The following is a 22,943-nucleotide window of genomic DNA, read 5'->3' as shown; positions in this document are numbered from 1 at the left end:
AGTAGAAAATTTTTACTCATAATTTTTAACCTAAGTCAAACGTTTGACTTAGTTGCCTATATATTAATTAGTAAGTACAGTAAAAGTAAACAATGCGACTAAGTATATCACAATTTTAACTTCCCATGAGTATTTTCTTTCTTTATTATTTTTTTTTATCACTTTAAAACTTTTCCTCAGTCTGTCTTAGGCTACGGAGGTCTATTTTCACCTAAATACAACGGTGCTAAGGACGTTCTTACGTGATGACGTTCCATGTTCATCATCACGACGTACGTACGCTCCTGTTGCTATGCTAATTGCTAGCAGAGTGGCTACTGTCTGTACCGCTGCTACTGTTGTTGTTACCAAAGGGGACACTAACTAGAAATAATTGTAAACTTATTTATAAAACAGTTAACCGTTAACCCGGAGCGCGTTATTGTCCGTGTCGGGCCGTCGGCATGGCTCTGCAAGGCCCGGAGGAGCTTGGGGAGCAGGTCGAAGAGCCGGAGGATCTGGACGACCAGGACGCTAGTAGCATCTCCCCGGCCGAGGAGATAACGCTGCCCCCCGGGCCTGGAGGCGACGAAGAGCCGGAGGAGGCTCTCCTCCTACCGTGGGACCGCTTCTCCGCCTGGCTGCACTGCATCTGTGTGGTCGGCTTCGACTTGGAGCTGGGACAGGCGGTGGAGGTGAGGCAGAAGTAGCCGCCGGGGACAGCTGGGTCATGTACAACTCCTTTGCACTGTGGCTAAAATGTCTAAGTTAGCAGTTATCCACGGCTCAGACTATTTCCTGGACTGGACCACCACAAACCTCTCCATGAAGCTGTTTGACTGATTATTCTTTGGTCGAATAGTGCTGGCATGTTTACATACAAATACAACAATAACAGCAGAGTGATAGAATTATATCACTTTTTACTTTTAACAGGATAGCGAGTTCATGACCTGATGATGTTTTTTTGTAGCCAAGATGAAGTGTGTGTGTTTTTCCTTCGCTCGAGTTAGTCTGCAACAGCAGCCTCATCATCACCCATACCTCTACTTCACATGGAGGCATTTTGCTGAAACTCATCCTCAGACATGCACATATTAAACTTTTTCAGGCCTTAAACTGTGGGAGTTGAACACAGCGCCTCTGGTTTTGAGGGTTTAAATCCCACTGGAGCCACCAAGGGTAACAGAGCAAACACCTGTTGTCCTCACATGAGTTTTGGATACAGACATTAATCAGCAACCTGTTAGCAAGTTTTGGTTACAATGCAATGCAATGCATGTGTTTAAGAAGGTCCTATACAGCGATTTGTCATTTTACTATTACTTTCATTATTGATTAATCCACTGATAGTTGTTTTGATAAACTGATTAATTGTTACCTCTATAAAATAGCACAGAATTCAAAAAAATTATCCATCACAAGTACCCAGATCCCATTGGGACAATTACAAATATGCGGCTTTGTTAGACTAGTTCAGCAGTTCATAGATATTCAGGTTACAATCATACCAGAGTAAGAAAACAGGAAACATTTAAAAAGCATGACTTCTGCCATTCCTTTATCTGACGATCAACTAATTTGTTGATTTGTTGTTATTCCAAATTCCATTACAATTATTGCCATGGTCAAAATGGCTATTTGATACTGGTGTCAGAAATGATATTTTTAGGACCTTTATTAGAGGAATATAAACATGTTTTTCTACAAGACTCTTTTTCATTTAACAAAAGAAGCCAAAGTTCTCAATGCTCCATGTTGACTAAATACTATATATTTCTTCCATATAATACAGTCTGAAATTGGCAAAATGTTGATTTAAACCATTTATATTAATAATCAGATTAATGAATAAAGACCACAAATGACAGTTTTCAGTATTCTGTGCCACAGACACATATCCGTTAATAACTCTCTGTAGATATTATATAAATAAATAATTGTTGCTAAAATATACAGTGCACTTATCACTTAAAATCGGTTTATATCAAGTCGAGTCAATTTTATTTGTATAGCACTAATTCACAACAGAAGTTATCTCAAAGCGCTTTTCAAATAGATCAGGTCTAGACCTTCTCTATATGATATTATTTACAGAGATTCAACAATTCCTACCAAGAGGCGACAGTAAGGAAAAACTTCCTTTTTAAGAGGCGGAAACATTGAGCAGAACCGGACTCAGGGTTGGCAGCCATCTGTCTTGACCAACATCTATACTGTACTTTCCTGTTTTACTGACAAATAGGTTTCAGGTATAAGTAATTAATTAACAAGTTTTAAGAAGATATCACAAAGTTTAAACATTTGGCCTGTTGTAGTACAGGGACTGCAAACTCTAACATTATCAAGTGCAATAAAATGACGGATAGGATTTACAGACAGTAATAGATTCAGTGATTGTGATTGAAGAGACACATAAATGTTGGTAAAGATGTTTGAAAAAGAGCTGGATGAGCTCCTGCTGTGCGCTAAACTCTCTTCCTTTTTCTTCCAGGTCATTTATCCTCATCATTCCAAACTGTCAGAGAAAGAGGTGAGTCAAACTGACTTTTTAAGATATTTATATTCTGTATATAATCACATTTTGATGGACAAGTTCACTAAATCCTGTGAGTCCTGAGCTGTAAAAGTGGGAGAGTTTGGTAGATTATTCCAAAAAAAATTGTCATGTTTGGTCATTGTAATGAAGATCATTGATCTCCTGCTGTTTGCTGTTTGTTGTGTGTCAGTGTTGGGTGTGTGGATTAACTGAATCAACCTAAAATGACATTATAAAGAGAATAAAAACAAAAAAATATAATCTTGTTCCTGTTTTCTTTCAGAAAACAAGCATCTGCTACCTTTCCTTTCCGGACTCAAACTCAGGTGAGTTCGTGTTTCAGCCTTTTAAACTTTTGTCTGACATCTTTGAATGCAGCAGAACCTGGCGATGTGTCAGATTAAGGGCCGGGTTATGCTTGAGAAGACATCGTGTTGTCTGACCATGTTGATCAAGTTTTTAAGATTTTTCTGATCGGCCATGCTCGATAGTGCAGTGAAAAACCAGCTGCCGTAGAAAGGGTGAGATGCCTTAATTGTTAGATATGGAGATAAAGTTTTCAGACAGTCTCTCCTGGATGGCATTCATAGTTTTGCACTCAGATGTTCAGAACAGACGGGGACAGAAATAATTGTGTAAAGAATGAAAAAAACTACAGAGAGAAGATAAATCCTTGCTTACTTTCTCACCTCCACTCTCTTGGCCAGTCACAGTGTGAGGTGGGTGTGAATGTTGGATTGTTGGTTTTAGAAACAACTCGCAGTATAACACATCACAGTTAAACAGAACCACAAACTACATCCTCCAAAATGAGCATAAAGTCGACACTGCTTTAAAACAGTTTTTGTAAAAAACTGAACATTTGAACCTGCTGTCACAGAGGGGTGAGATGCAATGAATTATACAAATAGGGATAATGATGCGCTCTCTCAGGCAGTCTCTCCTCAAAGGCACACATGGTGTTGCACTCTAGTGTTCATATAAACAGTCACAAGAAGTAGTTGTGAGAAGAATTAAGAATAAGAGCAGGAGACAGAAGTTCAAACCCTGCCTACTTTCACACCTCCACACAAAAGGCCAATGACTTTCATGTGGATGTGTTTGTCAGTCTCAGAAAGTTACAAAAACAGACCCAACCCCATCATCAAAAAGGTGGTTTCAGACTGTCATGCTGGTCACTTTTAACCCTTTGACGGCCTTGGGTGTGTAGGTGTGTAGGTGTGTAGGTGTGTGGTGTGTAGGTGTGTAGGTGTGTAGGTGTGTAGGTGTGTAGGTGTGTAGGTGTATAGGTGTGTAGGCCTCTAGGGCTGGATTTTTAAAAATAAATTGTAATATTACTATTGCCATAGTGATTCTGAATTAGGTTTTCTCCTTTCTGGAACACAATCTGGAAGCTTTGTTTTGACTTTGGCCCTCTGTTGACTGATTGTTGTTTAAGTTTTGTCTGACTATAATTGTTCTGCCCAGCAGTTACAATCAGGGACCATTTTGAAAATTGTTTTTTGTTGTTATGTTGCCAAAAGAAACGAGCCCAGAAAAAATGAGCTAGCGCAACTATTTTTAGACACTTTAATTAGTGTAACACTAGGCTGATGATAAACAGGGGTATGAATTGATTTGCACGCGCACTCATGCATAGACCTCTCTGGAATTGAGTGTGTGAATCAAGTGCGTGTGTCTGCCCGCAGGTGTGTGTTTTTTTGTTGACTGTGACTCAGCAGGCGGTGAAGCTGATGAACCTGCTGCTCTCAGGATGAAGACAGGATTAGAACAAAATGCTTACAGGGCTGCTCTATATATATATATATATATATATACTGTAGGTGTGTGTCAGAGAGCGAGAGATATTACACTGTAGCTCTCAGTGTCTCCCGTACTTCAGTCTCACATCTTGATCAGAGTTGGCATCATTTGCCTTTAATCCACTTTGAGAATTCAGAAAGTAGTACTACTGACACATGATGAGGCATGTTGTCTCTGCATTGCAGCACGCAGGTTTTCAAATGAAACAGTGAGTGTGATGTGAAAGTGCTGACTCTCACCTTTAGTCTGAGGCTTTTTACATCAGATGGAGAGTGGAGGAGATGTACCACCGGTTTTAGATGGAGAGATACGACCAAACCAGGGACGGAAATAGAATTAAAAATTAAAAATTAGTCTTAAAATGGTCACAGCCCAGATGACATAAAACATCTTTTGTAACATTTGTAACAAAACACTACAGTTATGCTGCACTTGAACATAATCAATAAGACATGCTTCTACTCTACAGATATTTAAAGCTGCGCGCAGTGAGGATCAAATGTAAAAGACTGTATTGTATTTACTTGTATCGATGAACCAGCCCTGTGTTTTCACCAGCTCTTTGAGTCTTTTCTGTCTCTTTAGAAAGAAATCTACTAATGCAGTTTTAAATGAGACCAGGCACTGGCAGGTATTCAAAAAGCAAAATGCAAACTGCTGAAAAAGGTAGTTGATTAATCAATTAGTCGATTGATAGAAAACAAATTGGCAACAATTGAGCTTCTCATGTGTGAACTTTTGTTGCTACTTTTGTGTGAGACGTCATGATAGTAAACTGAGTGTTTAAAACAAGATAACTGAAGAAATCACTGTGGGCTCTGTGACATTTCTTTTTTTTTTTTTTTCAAATATTTTTATAAAAAAGCTACAATACAATACTTTCAATTTCAGAAATACAATTTGCCTTTTCTTTTTTACACACACATATGTATACAGTCACATATACAGAACAAAACAAAACAAAAACACAGAAAATAATTACATTAATTTACAGAGTGCCATGTAATAAACAGTGAACCACCCCCCACCCACGCCCGTACCTGGCTCATCACGACCACCACACATACTATTCGTCATTCATGTAATATATAAAGATACAACATTAACATGCACACATTCAATCAGGTAGTACCTCTAAATTAGTGAAATAGGAAATAAAGGGTTGCCATTTGTGAAAAAAATTGACTGTACATGACATCTTTAAGCCACCGAGAAAAAGACGGATATTTAGCAGACTTCCAATGCAGCAATCATAAACGTCTTGCTAGTAAGGATGTGAAAGCTATAATATCCTTTTGTGTAGAGTTAAATGCAAGTGAGGGGTCAGGAATCCCAAATATGGCAATCAGAGGATAGGATGAATATTTACCCCAAGAACAGTGGACATAATAGAAAAATAACCTGCCCAGAAACCTTTCAAATCAGGACAGAGAAAAAACATGTGGCTAAGGTGACAAGGGGAGCCAATGGCATTTATCACATTTATCTTCCACTTCTGGATACAATTCAGATAGTCTACACTTAGAGAAGTGTGCCCTGTACAAGACCTTAAATTGAATAAGTCCAAGACGAACACGAGGTGGTAGATCGTACCCTCTGTATGGCCTGTTCCCAGGTCTCCTCATGTATTTGTATTCCCAGTTCCCCCTCCCATGTGCACCTAAGTTTAACATTTGAGTGGGTGCTAAAAGCCAAGATAATATCATACAACTTTGAAATGATACCTCTGTGATGAGGAATAAATGTTAGCATGGATTCCCACTGGTGTTCTGGGGGTAAAGAGGGGAAATTAGGGAAACAGTTACTAACAAAATTGCGAGTCTGAAAATAGCGAAAACAGATGAGTAACAGGGAGTTCATAGCGAGATGACAAATTGGCAAAATTATCAAAGACACCATCTACATATAAATCTTTGAATTGTGTAATACCATTGTCATGCCACACTGAAAATGTCGAGTCGGAAAGTGACGGAGGAAATAAATGGTTATTATTTAGAGGACCCGAGGAAGATGCAGCTACAAATTTATAGTGCCGTCTAAATTGAAACCAAATTTTGAGTGTGTCTCTGTGACATTTCTGACATTTTATAGGACAATTGATGGATCAATTAAACAGGAATATAATCTGCTGATTAGTCCAAAATGAAAACAATAGTGCAATATTGAAATTGCTATAATTCAAAAGTACAAAATTTGTCGTCATGAAAATGATAAGATTAATCTTCCAGCCCCTCAGGCACTTTATTAACACATCAGACATCTTGTGATTGATGAAAATAAGGCCATAGCTCCTTTTCCATCTGTGAGAAACTAAATTTCACTGATTGTGATTTGTTCTTTTTTGCTAATGAGACAGTGCCAGGGTCACAGGCTCAGATCCAGCGTCTCACATACTCTGATTAAGGTAAATAGAAACAAAAACACTGATAAAAAGAAGAGAATCCGGAGCCTGTTACGTCAGTCCAGACTGAGAACGAGAATTGTGGCTCAGCTGCTGATGTCCTGTTTCGTACTGGGTGGTCTCAAACGCAACACAACTGCATGATGTCATGGAGTCTTGGCTGAGTGCTTGAAGTGTGTGTGTGTGTGTATATGTGTGTGTTTGTGTCCTATGAATGAAGTGAGACGCGCGCACACACACACAACTTGCATTCTGAGTGTGAAGTGTTTGTGTCTTGTCCTGAACTCTGATTACCATTACCTCATTTTCTCTTCTCGCCCGCTCCGCTCTCCTCTTGCGTCTCTGCTGAAGTATGTGCGGAGGTCACGAGGAGGTTAAAGGCCGGCCGATGACTCATCGTGTACTTCCTATTTCCGCTTTTTTCCCTGTTTCCTCTTCCTGTTTATCCAAAACTTCGGAGGACACCAGGAAGACACTGAAGAGCCACTTGACATGACATGCCCTTTTTTTGAAATACACATTTTCTACAGTTAGACTTTTGCATGTGGAGCATGTTGAGTAGCAGTAAAAGTTATTTGAGTGGCAGTTGTTATTGATGTGGTTTACAGAGCTCGTAGCCTTTGAATACTGCAAAAAGAAGTATATAGGTAAAGGATAGATTATAGAAAGTTTATAAAAGATTAGATCATGGACAGCTGATATAAAATGTTCCATTACCTAAGAAGCAGTCCATATGGTAAACCAGCAAACACGAGCATCAAAGTTTGGTTGTGGCCCTTTCTACTTAAAGGGAGAAGAGGCTGTAAAGAGTTTAGGCTTTAGTTGGCTCTGGTATTTATTGGTTATTATGCTTTAGTGAACTATTCACATTGTGCGTATTGACCCTTTAACTCTATGAAAGATTCATGACATGGTGTGATTTGAGTAAAACTGGGGGCCTGTTCCAGAAAGCAGGACTAACAAACTCTGAACCGAACCCTTCACTCAGAGTTGACTGAGATGGGAAACTCAGCTGATCAGAGTTAGTTCAGTCAGCTCTCAGTGCATGCCTGGTGAATGAAAAAAAAATCCATCATCAATGGAGCTCGGAGACTACTCACCATGGCAACAGATAAATAAAGAGCAGAGCCTCCATTTTAATCCAGTGGTTTTGGAATGGAAACAGAGTCAATAATTTAACACTCACATTTTATTCAGTGTAATTCACTTGTTCAGCATTTATCAGACTTCCTATCAGACTTGAATTTCCTTAATTTAGGATAAAGCGCTGGAATCCTAGTGTATGTTACATGTTAATTATTAGATATATTTATTCAGCCGGACCACCACAGGCAGCAGAAAATGTTTAAAAATCTTGCTCAACAGCATTTAATGTATTTCAACATGCAGTACATTTAAACAGAGTAACTGAAAAGTAGTTAAGACTGCATTAAGCTTTTATTCAAAGACTCATTTTTAAACTACATGTAAACTACTACAATTATTTTCAGGCGCAACTCTGGGTTCGTTGAAGAGCAGGTTAGCTTCACAGAATACGTTACCACAGTAACGGAGGTTTAGTTTTCACGAAACCTGCTTCCTAGAACAACTTCTAACAACAACAACTATTCATTTTTGTTTATGAGTCTGTTGAACGCCTATTGTTCCTGTCGGTTTCAACAAAAGGATTAAACCTGGCAGTGTTTCCATGGTAACCACATCATCACTCCTGTGTTTCCAGGTTGCCTTGGCGACACCCAGTTTTGCTTCCGCTTCCGTCAGGGTTCCAACAGGAAGTCATCGCTCGGCTGCTTCCTGGAGACCACCGACCGAGACGCACCACCCTGTCTGAAGGTTGGGAAAGACACACACACACACACACACACACACACACACACACACGCACACGCACACGCACACACACACACATTTTTTGTATCCAAAAGAGTTTTACAGGAACATAAGCTGCTCTTGGCACCAGCGAACTAACTGAAGGGGAAATCTGCCCTCGGATACAATCCTAAAACATCAATTTCCTGTTTTCTTCTTAAGAGAAATCAAATACTCAAACATAAAATATTCTTACGCATCTCACCACGCCTGTGAAACCAAGTTGCCTCCCTCATTGAACACTGATGGAAAAAACTGGCCCATGGTTGAACCTGCTTGATGACCCACATCTGGATTGTCTGCTTTAGTGATATAAAACTCAATTCTGATTCTCTCTCTCTCTCTCTCTCTGTCTGTGTGTGTGTGTGTGTGCGTGCGTGCGTGTGTGTGTGCGTGTGTGTGTGCGCGTGTGTGTGTGCGTGTGTGTGTGTGTGTGTGTTGCAGAGGGAACAGGGACATTACTACGGTTATGTGTACTTCCGTCAGGTGCGAGACAAATCTCTGAAGAGAGGATACTTCCAGAAGGTCAGTGTCAGGCTGCAGGGTCACTGCAGTTCAGCTTCATTGTTTCTGAAATACTACTGAATATGAGTACTAATACACACTAATACACTGTATTAGTGTGTATTCGCTCACCTGGTAAAATTCAGTATAAAGTGCATTTGTAGAGTGATAATTTCATCAGCACGACCAAGTCATGTCATACAAATCACGGTACCATCTCACTGATTAACTTATTAGTTAATTAGAACAAATTAGTTTTTTCTATCACTGTTCAGCTGTTTTTAATGAAATGGTTCCTTCAGATTTTTCACATTGAGAACTGATGGGAAAAGGTGAGATTTACAGATTGAGTTGCTCAAAGACTTAGAATAAAAAATCATTAATGAAGAGGAAACAGTTGTTGGGGAAGAGAAAGTGAAAGGAGCAGAGTGTGAGTATGACATAACTCTTGTTGTACTGATGTATGTTTATACTGACTTTATCAAGACAACAGGTGAACATGGAGGAAGTGTTGAGTTTGAATTAACTGGGGAACAGGGACAATAGGAAATAAAAGGTCTAGCTCTCTCTGCTGCTGAGGCGCATAAAAGCCACTATTTGAAAATATATGATAATCAATTATATGTATTGCGTTATTTAATTTATTAAGTAAGTTATCAAGTAAAGATGCCAAACATTTTCTGGTTCCAGCTGCTCAGCAGTGAGAATTTGCTGCTTTTCTTCATTGTAAACAGAATATGTTTGAGATCTGAGGGTCGTCCAGCAAAAACTGACAAACTCACATGTGCAATAATTAACATATAACAACTGTGCAATATTATGTATCTGCTATTTTGTACTATATTTAAATATCTGCTTGTACAAATTATATTATTATTTAGAATCTATCTTTTTTATGCATTTGATATTCACATTGAATCTTGTCACCTTGAGCTCTGGGAAACTGTGTCTCACAGACCAAACAATTAATTAAATAACTGAAACAGAGATAAAGAGTTAGTCACAAGGAAAATGATAATTAGTTGCAGCTCCAGTGACAGTATGTTTCTAATGATCAAATCTGTCAGGCTGACATGAACAGAGCAGTTCAGCACTCAGCTTTAACAGGGAATACTGATGTCTTTTCATATGACAGTGTTGTGAATACAGATTTCTCTCTCTGTCTCTCGACCAGTCTCTGGTCCTGATCAGTAAACTGCCCTATGTGACCTTCTTCCACTCGCTGTTGAAGATCATGGCTCCAGAATACTTTGAGAAACAGGAGCCCTGTCTGGAAGCCGGTCAGTCCGATTATCTGTCTCTACCTGTCTGTCTTTTTGTCTCTACCTGTCTGTCTCTTGGTCTCTACCTGTCTGTCTGTCTCCTTCCTGTCTTTATGTACCTATCTGTGCTGGAGTTATAAGATGCCACCTGTCTTTCAGGTGGCATCTTTAACAGTTTATGCACAAACAGACATTTAGTTTTAATCAGTATAAAGTGGATGCTGATTCAGATCGCTCTTGTTTGTGTATTTGATTGACAGCTTGTAATGACATAGACCGCTGGCCGACACCCCACCCCGGACGAATCCTGACGCTGCCTATTATGGGCGTGGTCATAAAGGTAAACTCGCACACACATGCACAGTTACAGGCAAGGGTCAGAGGATTCAGTGCAGTCGGGTGTCAAAGTACAAACTGTCTGTGTGTGTTAGTTAAATAACTTTGTTAATCACCAGAGGGAGAACTAGTTTGCTCACCTATACACTGTGAATGATAACAGACAGAATCCTACTGCGACAGCTGTGACACTAACATACAGACCACCACGTCACAGGAGCACTTCAGTGCAGTTCATAATCCCACCAATTAAAAAACTGTTAATAAAATTGCTCTATTAATGTTTGAAGAGTTTCAAGAAAACAGGCAGTGAATATGAAGATATGTTATTAATGATATGAAGATTACGGATTGTGGAGCACCCTGCTGGTGTAGGGATAAAGGCACCAACCACTGGGTTCAGTTTAACTGGACAGGAAGGGTGCTACAACTCTTAAATAAATACTGTACAGTTTAAAGTAAAGTATTTCTCACAGATGTAGTGGAGTGGGAGTATAAAGTAGCAGAAAACAGAAAGTACAAGTCGCTCAGATTTGTACTTAAGTACTGTAATTGAGTAAGTGTGGAGGGTTGTGGAGGTTCAGTCACCTGCTAACAACAGTAAAGGTGTAAATGAATGATTCATGAATTATTGTGAGATACTGCTGAATCTAAAACTGAAAAAGTACTGTGACTGAGGAGCTGTTTTATTTCCCTAATCATGTTCTGTCCGTGTGCGAAGACGCATCGATTCAAAAACAACTATGACACGTACACGACCATCCGATCTCTGATTAAAGCAAACAGAAGCAGTGTGGAGTTGATACTCTGAAGTGCAGACAGAAGCAGGAGAAATCTTGTCAGTGTTCATCTGGTTTGTGACGAGCATCTGAACTGTGACTGTGTTGAATCTGTGTGCTGCTGCAGGTTCGAATCCCGACCTGCTACGACAAACCAGGAACTTCACAGCTGGTCCAGTCCGCCCAGGTGATGACACACAACATCACACACATGCGTACACACACAAAAGGAAGCTCTTTTGTTTGATAGGAGTGTGTTTGTTTTTCAGAGTGACAGTCTGGTGTCCATCGTGCTCCCAACCATCCATGAAGTCGACCTCTTTAGGTGAGACTTGCAGGTCATGGTGTTGCCCTTCTCCACAATACACACGCATGTGTCATATCCTGTCGCAACCTGCTGTTCAGGTGTGACGTGGTACTGGCAGGACGGTTTTACCTGGTGACACCAGGAGAACAAAACCTTCCCTCCAAACGATTATCTGCCAAAACTAGTGATGGGACAAAATAAAGCCCAAGCTTCTTTGCAGTATTCCTCACCCACAGGGTCAGTGTGACCATCATGAATAGTCATGGAAATTTTAAAAAGGTCAGTCTTACTGGTTCTTGCTGTAGTGCTGTCACCCTGTTGTGCTAATTTGCATATTCTGTATTCTGTCCAAAAGAAGAAGAATAACCACCTCCTGCTCACGTTCAGGTCCGTGTGGTTATTTTGTCCTTGATCACGGGCACCTCCTCAAGAGCCTGAACAAAAAGACAGGAATAAAACCAGATAAAAACATGAGCAGCATAAAGCGAACTACCAGAGCAGTTTGACCCTGTCAGGAGTATTTGGAAACAGAAAAACACCTGCTTGTTCAAATGTGTGGAACGGTCCAGTAATGATGAATAAGGAAACTCTCCTCATCAGTTTGTTTTGCCTGCAGATGCTCCCCGGTCCAAAAAGGACATTCAGCAAAACACAAAAAATGCATTTTAAACAAGTATTTGTTCTGTCAGTGTCGTGTGCTTTGGCTTTGTAAAGGACCAAATGTTTTAGCCCTAGTCTGTGAATGTCTTAACATTAACGTACTGTTGAAGGTGTTTTCTACCTTCCACTCACTCGTGTGTTTCAGGTCATTTCTATACTTTGTAAAAAATCAACTCAAGGAGATGAGAATATATATGTACAAATAACCTTTGAAAACCCTTTTTTGGCAGGAAAGGAAACTGTCTTATACACACATTCTGAACTCTACATATTCATCTTCTCTCTCCAGGTGTTTCTACCCGGTCTTCTTCCACATCCAGATGCTGTGGGAGTTGGTGTTGCTGGGGGAGGCACTTGTCGTGATGGCGCCGTCACCGGCAGAGTCATCAGATACTGTGCTGGCACTGGTCAGGTGAGTCGGAGGGGTTAGGGACAGGTCGTTGTGCCAGAAGGAACAGAATAATTAGGTCAACCTGTATTTCACAACTTGACATTTTGCAGCATATTTAAAGTAAATTTTAAAATAAGTGAAGATGTAATCTGAATCTCTCTTTAAATTCTGGAAAAGACTGAGAATGTCTAGAAATATGTCTTTAATACATAATTTCACACCTTGAATTCAGTTGTAAAGGATGTGAATGAATCACACAGACTAGTTATATAAATACATATGTGATATGAAATGTGTTTTATTTTTTCTTTCAGTGACGACATTAATTGTATTATCCTATTTAAAATGTTTAGGTTTCACTTACAAATACATTGATTTAAGAGGCATCCGATGTTTAGTTGGATCAAGTTCATATTGTTGTGGCCTCTCCCAGTCCTTCTCTCTTACATATACATGTTCACTCTCAGTGTCATTGACTGTGCTGTGACTGGCTGTGAAGCTCGAGCTGCTCCTTGTCCAGTCATCCTGTAGCGTTGGTTGGTTTGTACTGGAAGGAGATGAAAGTCCTACAGCAAACAAACGGGGTGATTAAAATAATTTGCGAGGGACTTTGAAGGATTTAGAAATGCTGTGTCAAGGTCTTTCTGCTCATCGGAGGGTCATGCAGCCACATGAGAGTGGATCAGGCTTCAAACATTAATATCTCTCTCTCTCTCTCTCTCTCTCTCTCTCTGTCTGCAGCTGCATCTCTCCTCTACGTTACTGCAGTGACTTCCGGCCGTACTTCACCATCCACGACAGTGAATTCAAGGAGTACACCACCAGGACGCAGGCTCCGTGAGTAAAGATGAACCAGCACAGCAGCTACCGTGTTGCCCTTGAGCAAGGCACTGACTTCCCATCTGCTTTGCTTAGTTGCTCAGTTGCTTAGCAGCACTTCAGCCATGGTCAAGAGGAGGGGAGAGTGTCTCTGTACTTGTGCGATTCCTGCTGGTCCTGGGTTTTTGAGCTTGTTTTAAGTCTGATCTCTAAGAGCTTCAGCGTTCAACACACACTGTCTGTGTTTGGCAGTGATTTGTCATCTGACACCTGTACTTCCTGCCTGCACTGGATGCTCTCTGCGGGCAGAAGAAGTTGTTGGGATGTTTTGATCTAGTCTGTGATTGGATTGCTGATTTTCCAGAGTGTTGACATGTGCAGGCTTCGATGGAAAACAACAGGCACAGGTGTTTTGAAGTGTGTCCTACACATTATTCTTATGGGACTGTGTGTAACATGCAATGACGCTGTCACTGCCTTGAGACCATGAGGCTATGGCGACACACTCGATCTCTCCACCCGTTATTGTTCTCCACCTACTGAAAGGTTAAAGGTAGCAAGAATTCAGCGTCCTGCTCAGGGACTCTTCAGGTTGGAGGTTTGCTGTTTGAACCCGAGTCCTTCTTCTTAGAGATTTGTCTGTGTTTGCCTTAGTTAAATGTTGTAGTCACCTGTGATCCGTCTCTCTGTTCTCTCTCTACAGGCCATCGGTCATTCTAGGAGTGACCAATCCTTTTTTTGCTAAAACTCTTCAGCACTGGCCGCACATCATCCGCATCGGAGACATGAAGCAAGCAGGTAGATGATGCTGCTGCTCGTCCACTTCAAGTCAAATCTGTATTAATTAAAAGAAAAATACAGCACAGTCCCCTACAGCAGTAACTTCAGCCTCAGAAATGACCTCAGACTCACACTGTACGGCCAAAAGTATGTGGACAACGCCAACGTCCAGATACTTTTGTTTATTCTAGAGCCACGCTTTGATTTGACTCACAAAATGTGAGTTAACGTGGAGTCTTTCAAACTGATGCATTTACTCATCAACTTTTCAGGGGCAGCCCTTGTTTTTTCCTTGTTGGGTCTAGGACTTTTAGTTTGAATGAAGGGAAACGGTAAACAACAATATTTGAGACAACGGTGTACTGCCTACATTACATTACATTACATTACAGTGTACAGAGGCTTCTAGCTCTCTGGTTACTCTGTCTATATACTGTTACCATCCAAAATGAAACATATATATGATATAAATATGCGTATGCTGCCCACCCCCGTGTTGAATTACTGTACAGCTGTAAGTCAGATGTCAGGTAAGACATCGTACAAACCCTGAATTGTCCGTCTGATCTTTCCTCTCTCCGTCCGTCCGTTCTTCTCAGGTGAGATGGCGAAGCAGATGAAAGTGAAGAAACTGAAAAACCTCAAAACTCTGGACTCTAAACCTGGTAAATGCTTCATACTCTTCATTGTGTCTTTATATTTTGGTGTAATTATGTAGTGGAGAACAGACCTGCAACTTGCTCACAGACTGAACACAGGCAGCAGATTCTCCACCAGGGGGAGCTGTCAGATCAGCTTCTGTTATCTGGTGTGTGTGTGTGTGTGTGTGTGTGTGTGTGTGTGTGTGTGTGTGTTTGTGTGTGTGTGTGTGTGTGTGTGTGTGTGTGTGTGTGTGTGTGTGTGTGTGTGTGTGTGTGTGTGTGTGTGTGTGTGTGTGTGTGTGTGTGTGTGTGTGTGTGTGTGTGTTTTGCAGGTGTGTACACTGCATATAAACCGTATCTCAACAAAGATGAAGAAATCATCAAACAGCTTCAGAAGGTAAGACTAGATAACCAGCCGTGTTCAGCCGTATATTTATATTTATTATATATCAATATTTTTTCACATTTTTTATTGTAAATATTTAATCTAATTGTTAAATTTTTCTATTTATATTTAAGATATCTGACCTGCAGCTTTGTTTATATTTTGCTTCCTTTGTTTTCCATGTTGTTATGCACCAAAACACCAAAGCAAATTCCTTGTATGTTGAAAAGCTACTTGACAATAAACCTGGTTCTGATTCTAATAAGCAGAAGTTTACTGATCATCTCGGTCGGGTTCAGTCTGGCTCTAGAACCAGACAAACAAAGTGTAAAGGTGATGTTTTTTTTAGTTTTTTTTTTACTTGATTCTCAGGGTGTTCAACAAAAGAGACCTTCAGCGGCCCAAAATGCAATTCTTCGACGCTATTTCTTAGAACTGACACAGAGCTTCATCATTCCACTGGTAACAGCTTCTTATTCTCTCTCTATGTCTCTCGAGATGGTTTCATTGTTTCATCGTCACATGGTGCTGTGTAGATTTTGTCTTGTTTGTGTCTCACTCACAACAATTTTTGATAAAATATGTCAGGAACAAGGACAGTGGTGTTTTTAATGCACTGTCACATGGATTGATAGATAAATAGATAGATAGATAGATAGATAGATAGATAGATAGATAGATAGATAGATAGATAGATAGATAGATACTTTATTATTGATTATCTTGGGGCCCTGCTGGTTTGAATTGATCACTGAACCACGCTTGTGTGTTACAGGAGCGGTACGTGGCCAGTCTGATGCCTCTGCAGAAGTCCATCAGTCCCTGGAAGAGTCCTCCTCAGCTCCGACCGTTCATCCAGCAGGACTTCATGAAGACACTGGAGAAAGCTGGACCTCAGCTCACATCCAGACTGAAAGGAGACTGGATAGGACTTTACAGGTAGACACACACACACACACACACACACACACACAAACACACACACACACAAACACACACACACACACACACACACACACACACACTGGAAATGCACACAATGCAGAGCATCATGTGGACTCCTGTGTGGTTCTCTCTGCGTCTTAAGGCATTTCCTCAAGTCACCCAACTTTGACGGCTGGTTCCGCAACAGGAGGCGAGAGATGACCCAGAAACTGGAGGCTCTGCACCTCGAGGCGCTGTGTGAGGAGGTGAGATGTTTAAAGCTCTCTTTAGAAATGAAAACTTCAGGGTGTCCTCTCTGTCTCTCTTATCCTCTGTCCGTCTGTATCCGTCTGTAGGATCTGCAGCAGAGGATCCAGAAGCACACAGAGGTGGAGACGGTGGATCTGGTTCTGAAGCTGAAGGATAAACTGGTAAGTACGAACTCATCCAAGGCTCAAACGATGACTACGACAGTTTATACTGCTAATACTACTTCTACTACTTGTTAAATCCTACTGGGAAGCGCTGAAATATGATATAATAAAGAAGAATGGTATCATCCTGTCGGTTTTCCACCATGTGGTTTTAAAAAGGTCTTACACGTAGCTCAGTGAACGCTGCAGAAACCCGCACAGACTCTAATAATGTGAACGTTGGTGAATGTGCTCCGGCTCACGATGCTCTTTGCTGCAGAGTCAGGCGGAGAGGGAGCAGCTCCCGGTGCGTCCGGGGACCCTTCCCAAACTGAGGGCCCATATCGATGCCGTCATCCTGGCCCTACCAGAGGACCTTCAGGGCATCCTCCACAAGCCCTCCACACCCTGACCTTTAACCTTCTGTCTGCAACTCTAACCCCAGTTTGAGCTTGTTTTAAAGTTTGGGGGGTAGTGGGGCCTCCTCCCAGTTGGCTCCCAGGTTCAGGGGCCCCCTGTTTACTCAGCCTTGGTTCCAGTTCGAGGACCCCTAGTTTGCTCTAACATTGAAAGCACATTGCATCTTGCATTTCCCCCCCAAAAAATATCCAAATTCAGTTATATTTACACCCCACCCCCATCCCAACCAAACTGCTACTGTGGTGGCTCGGTGGACCAAGCGTGACGCTCATGTCTCATTGATCAGGTGGTATTGAGACCAGCTGGAGCAGGCCACAGCTGCTCGTCGTAAACTCCTCGTTTAAACGATGTGAGGATGTTTTTTTTTTTATCACAGAGACATTATTAAACAAAGATAAGAGCGTTGAGCATCAACGAAGGTCCATCTGAGCCCGTGGTGAACCTGTGTGCAGAAGGATTGTCATCACTGTGGAAGTAAGAGCAGGAAGATGACCCAAGCTGACCTTTGACCCTCAGCATTTTTACCTCTTGATGTTTTTAATTTTTACTTTTTTAATTTGACGATGGACTGCTGCAGGCAGAACTGACTGGAGCTTTCATCCATTTAAAAAGAAGAAAAAAAAAAAGTTTTTTAAAAGAAGTGCACTTCATCGCTAACTGGACCAGTGTGCCCTTCTCTCACACACACACACACACACACACACACACACACACACACACACACACAGAGACACCTTTATGCAAACAAACTGAAGCGAGCAGAGCCAAGCAGTGCTTTATGATTCAATTTTACTAAAATGTTGTCCATAAAAACACACACAGCATTAAGCACCAGCGAGCCTGTAATAACTGTCAATGCAGTAAACATCTCTTGTCTCGTGGGCCCAGGAGCAAATCACATCCCTGTATCCATATTCAGAATTGTCTCTGGTGCGGGTTGTCATTATATTTGTATGTTTCTGAAGACTAAGTCCAAAAGTTGTGTGTCGCTATTGTGTGAAAACCTGTTTTTATTTCAACTACCTGATTCTGAGCTCCTCCGCGGGTCGAGGAAAGTCTTCGGCCCGCTGGACTGTGAAACTGTGGAGGCCCGTTTCTGCCAAGACTGAAAAAAAAATGAACAGATGAAAAGTTAGAAATGTCAAAAATGCTCATGGTAAATCAAAGTGAAGAGATAGAGAGTCAAAATCGTGAGCGCTCAAGTGGAAATTTTGAATTAAATCAAACTTATGACTTAAGTCAAAATTATGAGATACTAAGAGGAAGTAATGAACTATTATGAGATTTTAAAAACATTTTTTAAACTTTGATAAATAATAGTGACTTAGACAAAATTTGAAAACAAAGTTTGACTTTTATTTGATAATTTTGACAAAAGAATATCTCTCATTTCTAACATTTTATCTGTTCTTTGTTGTATTTTACTGGCACAGATGAGCTGTTGTAGTAAAACCCTTCGATACTTCTGTGAAAACTTGAGCTCAACGCAATACCACTTTCCTCACTCCTCACTCTGTGGAAAGTTTTCACTTGGCAGCAGCAACACAAGAAATGCACTTGAGAAATATCCATACATCCTTGAAGGAAAAAAAAAAAGGATTAAATAAATCCAGGGTGCAAAAATAGTGTAATTGAATTAAATATGGTCTAAAAGTAACTTCAAAAAGAGGATTTTATTCTGTGCTGTGTCAGTTTGTAAGAGCAGATGGAGGAAACTGCTTTTAAACTCGTTCAGTGACTCCAGCTGAATAAACTGAAACCAAGATTCATAAATTCGTAAATGAAGCTGCGCTCACACTCAGTGTGTTTGGGTCAGTGATGCTGAAGTGGCAGTAAAGACCGGATTATACTTTCGACATGTTGAATGATATAAATTATGCAATCCTGATGCATTATGTGTGTCGGCCACAGATTTTATTATCTCACAGAAAGCGTGTCTCTCACCGCTGTGACTGGATGGGCAATTTGAAAACAGATGCCAATGAAATATGTAAAAAGAAAAATGTAAAAAAATAAATAAATAAATACATTAAGGTGCTCTCGCTGCTAAAGATTTTTTTTTGCCAAAGAATAAATCAATCTTATAGTCAGTTAGGAGCTAACAAACCTCATCTCATCTGAGGCGTTTATTCAAGCTGATTCCTCTTAAAATCAGAAAGTCAGCAACAGTCATCACATTTTAATGTTGTTGTTGACTATCTTTTCAAGTGTAATGAGACGATTGTGTAGTTTGCTCCTGAGAGTTTATAGAAAATACAAATTTCTACTGGAGGCGACGCACTGCGGTCCTGAACATTGAGTCAAGTATGGAAGCCAGAAAGAAAACAATGTTTGGAATGATTAAAATATTTGAGACCAGTCAAAATGATTAATTACTATTTCATAATTATCTAGTTATTTATATTAGAATTTTGATGTTGTATTAAAATTCTGACTTTAAACACTTTGACTAACAAAGTCTTAAAATGTCAAATGATTTGACGACATTTTTATTTGTCATTCCATTTTTTTTTATTTCTTTTTTTTTTTTTTTTTTTTACCCCCTGGCAGAAATGTTCTTCCACAGTTTAGTGATAAATTATGATTGCGAAGACAAATTGAGGCTTTTCTCATTAGTCCTGCCTTCCACAAGAAATAGGCAAGATACGTCAAAGTAAAAAAACCGGCAAGCTGAAAACAGATACTGTCAAAAAAGAGAGTCCCAAAATTCACTCTATACTTAATAACTAGCGACATCAGGGTCGGGGCAGAGAAAAATAAAAAATAAAAACACTACAGCTAGCATTGTCAGCTGATGTCTCACAGACGGAGTAGCTTTATGATTGGGGTTAAAATGATGCCGGTGCCTTTAGACGGAGAGCAGAACCAAAGTCTCGATGAGTTAGTCTCAACCTGAACGAATAAAAACTGGTTCCTGTAAAGAAAATAAGAGCAGGTCTTCTTTAACTGCTGCTCAATGCTTAACATTTATTCTTTCTTCTGACACTAAACTAAATTTATTCTGCTGATGAGTCACTTCTGACTGAACTCCATCCTCCTCAGGATATGGACAAAAAAATACCCCCGAAGTCTGTTTCAAGTGTTTTCTGCAGAGCAAGCAAAATAAACGGATGCATTGTTAAACTAGATCAGAAGTGGTAACTAAAGGTGCCGATCTAAACGAAGTCGTGAGTCTCGTCAAATCAATAAACCCAACAAGCTCTTTCCTCATAAAGGGGAGACGAACACTGCTGGGTCTGTTGTACATGTCTGAACCCTTTAACTGCAACATGTGCTGAACTTACATTAATGTGGATTGTTTTTGCTTCGGAATACAAGGTTTCGGATTGATTGAAGATTTTGTTGTTTTTGACCATGATTTTTGTCATTAATTAAAATTGTAATAAGATATCTGTCGTGGCAGCAGGTTTAAATTTAACATTTTGAATTTAAAGGGGTAAAACATGAAAAAACCATCACTATGTTCCTGGAAATGAAAATAATTCACCTCAAAGCTTCTTTAGGCCTGATGGACATTCCTGGACCTCTATTGACAAAACCATATATAATGACAGCAATAACACTTTTACAGGTAATTTTATTTACTATGGTAATTTGTATTTTCATAGCGTAAATTACTCTGACTTACTACCAGGTTTTGTGGAGTTAGTGGTCATGCACATCTGGACAGGAATTTAGTTGATGTTTGCATTTCACTTGTTTGAAAATGTAAAGTGGATTTCTTGACACACTTTTGGATTATGTTGTTTGGGTCATTTTCTTTGAAGCCATCACGTAACATACGTTTTATGAATGCTTTGAAATTTTTGTTCAGCAGATAATTGTAAAGAAAAATAACAAAAAATATGTGCTGGTTGGAAAAACCTGTGTCATCTGGTTGTTGGGCAACCATGTAAGTTTTATATTTGTTAAAAGAAAACACAACTTATTTTAGCAACTTTGAATTTTTTTATGGAGGGCTATTCTCATATTCCACTCTGTAGAGAATTAAGAGTTTTGTACATAATGGTGTAAAGTGTATTTGGCCCTGAGGATGTACAATAATTATTTTGTTATTACAACAGATGTCTTGATAAATACAGAGTTATAAATAAGAATTGCTTCATATAATGTTAATTTACCTTTCTTAGAATAATTACAATGATGTTGAGACACTTTGACATTTTGAATTTGTAGCTTATTTGCTATCGGACACGATGGGAATGGAAAGTTTTAGCATTTCTCTTCACTGACCTTGAAAACAGCAGCTAACATTGACACCATTTGTCAGTCACTGGTTTAAATGAATAAGTATTTTGCTAAAGTCCAACTGCTTATTAGTGTTGGTGTCAATGGACAAATTTCTGCATAAAGTTAATAAGGAACATTTAAACAAAACCCCACATAGTTGTTAATATTTTTTTTTTTTACGATATCCGTTTAGGGACTTCAGATGGAAATGATCTGGTAGCTAAATCTGGTACATTACATCTCTTTATATGAGATTAAAGGTTTTTGTACATGATCGATAAATGTAATAAACTAAAGTATTGTGTTTAAACATGCATGTAATTAACAGAGAACAACCTCATGTTCAGAAGTAGCCTATTAATAATGCTCTCGGCTAATAGATCGTTACATATTAGCTGCTTTTAGCAATAAAAAGTATCAATATCGGTATTGATACCAGTGATCCTGGTCCTGGTAGTAACTTGGTGTTTTTATCTAAACAAACTTTTGTGGTATTACTCGCCCCAAAGTTGTCCTGCTAGGTTAGCTTGTGGCTACCTTCGACATTTTGTGCTAACAAGGACTTTCAAGTGCCAAAACCTTTGACCATTCATTCTGTCAAGTGTCTGGAAGAAAAACAATAAGACGTTACAAATTCAAAAAGTCAACATAAGCTAACACAAGCACATATAGCCATTGTGTTGCACAGCTACATTTTGCTCCAATGACACAGTCACTATATATTTTGTTTTTGTTGAAGCCATAACCACTACACTCAACCACTCGGGAGGACTACAGTTTGATTAAACGATGATGATACGAGGAAAGTGATGAATATAAGTTGATCTTTATTGATGCTTTCCACACAATGGCCTTGAGTTTATGTGAGCGATGGCAAAGGTGTTGATTACAATCTTATGTTACCCTTATTTTTAAGTTGAACCTTTGTATCTTTCATTGTTTGCTTTCGCTTGATACATTATTATAATTAAGAAAAGACAAAAAAGACACAGCAGCCATTTTGAACATTTGGTTAGTTTTATCTACTAGCTAGTTCTCTGTGCACATCTCCTGTTAACCAAGACATAACATATTCATGTCACGTTTTTAAATGTTAAACATGTTAAAAAATACAAACAAGACAAGAATAAAGAGCAATATAGATTCATATGTTAATATTTTAGCCCTTAGCTAATGTTAGCTGGTGTTAGCTTGCACTAGGTAACATTAGCTCTGTGTTTGTTCTGCTTGAACCAACTAACTCTTCTGTGTTGGTATGAAATACATTTTTCTTCTGAGTAAAGTTGCTGACAAAGTTTTAAAAAGGCTGCTGTGACAATAAGATCAGAGCACATTTTTCACGCATTTTATTATTATTTTTTTTTAGGTTCTGGTGAGTCCACTGTACTTGATTGTATTTTCAAAAATTGTTTCCTGTTTTGCTGAAGTGATGGTAACAGCTGACATTAATTTGACCATGGTGGTTATTATATGTCATTAAAGAGAGAGCTTAAATTTTAAA

General features: G+C 39.6%; 1 protein-coding gene across 1 annotated transcript; it reads left to right on the top strand.

Moving 5' to 3' along the window:
- The first annotated feature begins 291 nt into the window (after positions 1-291).
- dennd6aa (DENN/MADD domain containing 6Aa) lies at positions 292-22,943 on the top strand. Its single transcript, XM_056395221.1, has 19 exons — positions 292-674; positions 2,474-2,512; positions 2,802-2,844; positions 8,443-8,555; positions 9,036-9,116; positions 10,270-10,375; positions 10,618-10,697; positions 11,600-11,659; positions 11,742-11,797; positions 12,729-12,851; positions 13,572-13,667; positions 14,353-14,447; positions 15,029-15,094; positions 15,403-15,467; positions 15,828-15,917; positions 16,231-16,394; positions 16,543-16,645; positions 16,736-16,810; positions 17,073-22,943. The coding sequence occupies exons 1-19, from the start codon at positions 444-446 to the stop codon at positions 17,202-17,204; spliced, it is 1,818 nt and encodes a 605-aa protein (XP_056251196.1). The 5' UTR covers positions 292-443; the 3' UTR covers positions 17,205-22,943.

The sequence above is a fragment of the Seriola aureovittata genome, chromosome 2 (genome assembly GCF_021018895.1).
Source record: "Seriola aureovittata isolate HTS-2021-v1 ecotype China chromosome 2, ASM2101889v1, whole genome shotgun sequence".
NCBI lineage: Eukaryota > Metazoa > Chordata > Actinopteri > Carangiformes > Carangidae > Seriola > Seriola aureovittata.
The sequence above is the reverse complement of the archived record's forward strand: the minus strand, read 5'-3'. Positions and strand labels throughout refer to the sequence as shown.